General features: G+C 56.7%; 1 protein-coding gene across 1 annotated transcript in view; it reads right to left on the bottom strand.

Annotated features, from left to right (window-relative positions):
* LOC114042614 (zinc finger protein 665-like) overlaps window positions 1-2,087 on the bottom strand; it is a 30,691-nt gene extending 28,604 nt beyond the window's left edge. Inside the window, exons 1-2 of the mRNA XM_027861300.1 lie at window positions 2,006-2,087; window positions 132-258 (exon numbers count right to left, since the gene is read on the bottom strand). Of these exons, the coding sequence (XP_027717101.1) occupies window positions 132-258; window positions 2,006-2,011 (133 nt within the window). The 5' untranslated portion in view covers window positions 2,012-2,087. The remainder of the gene's footprint in view (window positions 1-131; window positions 259-2,005) is intronic.
* Window positions 2,088-5,185: the final 3,098 nt, after the last annotated feature.

The following is a 5,185-nucleotide window of genomic DNA, read 5'->3' as shown; positions in this document are numbered from 1 at the left end:
GGGGGTGGGCGGGGTGGCCCAGGGGCTGGGTCAAGCTGAGCCTCAGCTGCGCCCATGACCCAGGGTAGTTAGGGGGCTGAGGCTGGGGACCCACCAAGAGGGAAAGCTGGGCAGGGCCATCTCTCACTCACCTCCTTCTCCAGATGTGGGCCAAGGCTTTTCCCAAAGTCCTATCACACCAGGCAGGGCCACCAGGTACAGGATCTCACCCTTCACATCTGTCCCTGCCTTAAAGTTCTTGGAAGAGGCCTCAGGGAACTGCAGAGAAAAGTCCAAGGTGGAAGGTTGTTACTGACAGGGGAAATCACAGAAGGCTTCCCAAAGGAGTGGGCAGTGCCTTGCACCCAGTAAGTACTTACATGCTTGTAGGCTGATTATAAAGTATGAGGAGGACTTGAAAAGACACAGAAGAGGGAGAATAAGCCAGGTAGTGGGAGTTTTGTGAGCAAAGGCACGGAGGCAGAAAACACGACACATGAAGTAGCTAAAAGTTGCAGTGGATAGAGCCCTGGGCCTGGAGTCTGCAAGAAGTGAGTTCAAATCTGGCCCCAGATACTTACTAGCTGTGTGACCCTGGGCAAGTCACTTTAACTTGTTTGCCTCAGTTTCTCCCTCAAATATAAAATAGGGGTCACAATAGCACCTACCTCCCAGGGCTGTTGTGAGGACCTAATAAGAGATTTGTAAAGCAGCACTTAGCACAGTTCTTGGTACACAGTAGGTGCTTAATAAATGTTTATTCCCACTCTCCCCCATCCTCCAACAGCCCAGAGACCCTGGGGACACAAATACCATTTCATTCCTCCAGCAAACCAGGCCCATGGTGGACCCTGGGTTAACTAACAGCCCCGTGCTAGGCGAGGCCGCCAGAACGCTTTTCCAGCATGTACCTAGGACACTTTTAGCCAAAAGAAAGGAGTGTCTGTATTGATGTGCTGTGGCTGAGGCAGAGGGCAATTACTCGATGTCTGTGACTTCCCCTCTGCGCCCCACTCCTCCTGGGTCCATGTGCTATCTCCTGAGAACCTCCTTTCCTGAACTGTTGTTTTCCCCAAATTCCCTTCCCGTTGGCCAAGTTAGCAGGCCATGCCCAAGGGCCATCCCCAGAGGCTTCCCACTAGAAGCCTTCTGGCCAGGGAGATGCCACAGAGCGCCCACTCAGCGTGCAAAACCCAGCACTGCCAACCAGCCCCACTCAGCAAGCAGAGCCCAACTTTAGGCTCCAACTGGAAAAGGGCTGGATGCCAGGCACTTGAGGACCAGCAGCGCAAAGGCTCCAAGGGCTTGTCCCCAGAAGCCTGGGCCCGAAGAGAAATAAGGTTTATGTTTACCACATGCTGGTGTGCGCTGTGAATGATACTCTGAACACGAGCTGAAGTAGCAAAACAAGTAACATATACACACAAACGGAAGGCTAGATACAGTTATTTTATTATTGTTGTGTGGAAACACATTGATATGATACACACACAAATATACAAATGGCTGAGCTCAATAACAAGGACCTGAAGGAAAAAAAAAGGTAAGCCTTCCCACCGCGATTCTCTCTGCTTGGCCTCCAGAAGCGATTCTTCCTTTCCTCCACCTGCAGCCACCCAATCCCGGAGCCTCCCTTAAGTGCCAGAGGCCCACAGCACTCCAGGCAGGGGCCCACAGCAGCCCTCACTTTTCCACTTTCTGTTTCCAAAAAGCAATCCTCGGATGGATAACAGAACACGGCTCTTCAAAAAGTCACATTCCAACAATATGGCAAAAGTCTTTTCTCCATTAAGAGACTAGCTGCATCGGGCATGATGGTGCCAGAGTCAAAGGGCAAGGGTTCGAATCCAGTTAGATACAGGCCTACTGAGCGAGCGCACATGCACACACACACATATACATACACACACACAGAGGTACGTGTCTCCCCAACATAAACAGAGTCATACCCCAGGAGTATGCTAAGCTCAGCCTCTCGAAGACAGCAAAAGCATCATCCCAGATGCATACATCCACACATACCTACCTGCATCTCAGGATCACCATGGCTGCAGGGCCACCAATGCCCAGGAGCTCCACGAAGAGCTCTGGAAGAGAAAGATATAACCATCAAAGGAGGAGGGGGTGGGGCCAGACCCACCAAAGTCAAAGGAGGAAAGGGGGGAGGGGTCAGACCCACCAAGTCAGAAGAGGTAGGTGAGGAACAAAGGCCCAGGCACCCCTCTACCGGGCCCTGGGCCCCAGCTATAAAAGCACTGCTTCCCCAATAAATGTGTGCCCACACGTACAAAGGCACACGCCTGCAAGTGGCCAGGCACAGCTGGAGCAGAGATCCCCAGGAAATGCCCCCACCTTCTGGGCCATTTCCAGCTTCTTCCCCCAAGCCCTCCCCCATCTCCTCTCACAGGCACATTTCTATCACCTCCTTTTGTGTCCCCTGAGGCAGCTGGCAGCCCGGGCCTGGCACAGGATAATCACTTCAGAAACCCCGAAGGATTGACTCTCCTAGCCCTTTCCAGGCTGGCCCCACTCCCACCCTGCTCGCTGTACTCATCCACAAAGTGCCCTGTCGTGATCCTGGGGAGCCCCCTGCATCCACGTCAAACACCCCCTCGGCCCCACAGAGCTCAGTCCAGGACTGCTGATCTGACCCTTCACCCCAAGCCTCAGCCCCAGGAGGATACACAAGCCCCGGGGGGGGAGTGGTTCACCCGGACTGTCCCCTCCCCCACCTTGGGGCTCCAGCCCCCTCACACTTAGCCACAGCACACCCCGTCCCCTCCTTCCTCATCCCCAGCTCAGAAGAGCCCCTCCCCCCAACCCAGCCACAAATGAACATGTATCATCCTCAGATGAGGCCGCACTGCCCCATCCCCTAATACACAGACCCCTGCTGTAGCCCTGCAGAAGCCCCCACTCACCACGCCACTCAGGAGAGCGCGCACACGCACACACACGCACACACACACAAGCACACACGCACACACGCACACACACAGCCACTCCCTGAAACCCATCAACAAAAACACATACATCAACCTCAGCCCCACCCAGCCCTGCAGAGAAGCCCCTCCCCCAAATCCAGACCCAATGGCATCCATAGAGCACCCCCAAGCTGCAGCCACCCCAGGCCTGAGCTCCTCATCCAGCCCCTCTCACACACACACAGGCCTATACCCGGCCTTCCAGATCCCCAGAGACTCCGGGCAGTGCCCACATGCCCGCCCCCCCACACCCACACACACACCCACAGGGCCTCTGGGCCCCGAGAATCCCTCACTCAACACATCCATCCCCCCACTCCAACAAATGCCCAGCATCCAGATCTGGGCCTGAAGAACCCCTGCTGTGACCATCCCCGTGGCACTCCTGGACGCACCCTCGGCCCTTCCTTCCCTGCCTCAGCCCCCCTGTATGCCACTGACGGCTTCTCTGCACCCAGTGCTTTACAGACTGGGCGCTCCTTGTGGGTAGGGCCTCTCTTTTGCCTTTTGGTGCATCCCCAGCGCTCTGCACAGTCTCTAGCAAACAGCAGGCACTTAATATTTGTTCACCGACGACACATGCCAACTCCTGGGGCCAGGCCCGAGAGGCGCAGCCTTAATGCCCTGACTGTGACGAATTATCTCCCCATCCCATCGCTGCCCCCCATCTTCCCAAACCTGCTGAGCCTCATCTCCGCACCCTGCCCCCCCCCCGCCCCGTGCCTGGGGCCTGGTGCCAGGCTCAACAGGCCCTCCCCTCCCCTAACCCACACAAACAGCCTGGCCCCACTGCACAGAGACAGCCCTGGTCCGCAAGCCCACACAGCACACCAGTGCACTCCTCAAGTGGAGGGAGCGCCCTCCCAGCTCCCAGCTCCACAGACAGCTTCCCCTCTGTCCTCACTCAACGATACCTGCCCGTCCCCACCTTCTCCCCCCTCAGACACACCTGTCTCAATGTCGTAGGTCCCCTTCCCTGCTTAAAGGCAGCTAGCAAAGGGGCTCAGGGGATGGACTACTAGGTCTGGAGCCCGGAAGACCCACATCACTTACTAGCCGTGTGACCCTGGGCAAGTCCCTGCTGTGAAATGGGGCTAATGACAGCACCTCCCTGCCAGGGCTGCTCTGAGGATCAGACGACATACTTGGCAAGAATTCAGCAGAGGCCACACACGGCAGGCTACTACCGTGATTCGCACCCCCCACAACCCGCCTGAACTGAGGCCTTCCCGTGCCGTGCCATGCCCCGAGCTGCAGAGCCCCCACCCAAGCCCCCTTCTGCCCACCACAGCCCCACACACTTGGCCTTCGGAGCTCTCTCTTCTCCGCCTCGGCACAGCTCCCGCCTCTCTTCCCCCACCCCATGCCCTCTCTCTAATCTTCACTGTCTCCCTGGCTTCTTCCCTCCCCGCGGCCAGGCCACCTGAGCCTGCCACCCTGCAGCCTCACGTGGCCTCTCTCAGCCTCAGTCGCCTGCCTCTGCTTTCTTTCCTCTTCCTTCACCTCTCACTGCCTCCGCCAGCCGGCTTCTGTCCTCAGGCCTCTCTGAAGGCAACCAAGGGTTTCTTTACTGCCAGATCTCCTGGTCTTCTTCAGGCCTGCTGGCACGGGGACAGGCCGCCAACGGCCCTCTGCTGGACCCGCTTTTCTTTCTGGCCTCCTATTTCGGGCCGTGGCTCTCTGGTTCTCATCTGACCCATCTGGCCACCCCTTGCTGGCTCTTCAGCCGCCCTAACCTCAGCTGGTGACCTCATCAGCTCCTGGCTATCATCTCCACATCGCTGAATCCCAGATCGGGAGATGTGGCCCTGTCTCTGCCCTTCCGGACATCCCCAACCGGATGTCCCTCCGGCATCTCACTCAGCATCTTTCCCCAGAGATGCTTACCATTCTCTCCATCAGCAGCCACATGGATGCCCTCCTCACTCCCCGACTAGCGTGTTTCCATAGCCTCCTAAGTGGTCTTCCTGCCATCGTCCTCCACGTAGAAGCTAAGGTGATTTTCCCATCACCCTCCAAACTCAATAAACCACAGCTGCTCACCTTTACTTCTATTACTATTAAATTTAAGATGCTTCGTATGGCAACCTGGCCCTTTGCCCCCTTCGCTTGATTCCCCATCCCTGAATTCTACCATCCAGCTGCTTCCTTGAACACAACACTCCAAATCCTTTCTCCACGACTGCGCCCAATGTCTTTCCTGTCTAGAAAGCTTCCCCTCC

The sequence above is a fragment of the Vombatus ursinus genome, unplaced genomic scaffold, assembly GCF_900497805.2.
Source record: "Vombatus ursinus unplaced genomic scaffold, bare-nosed wombat genome assembly UNPS02014656.1, whole genome shotgun sequence".
Taxonomy (NCBI): domain Eukaryota; kingdom Metazoa; phylum Chordata; class Mammalia; order Diprotodontia; family Vombatidae; genus Vombatus; species Vombatus ursinus.
Note: the sequence above shows the minus strand (reverse complement) of the source record. Positions and strands in the feature narration are given on the sequence as shown.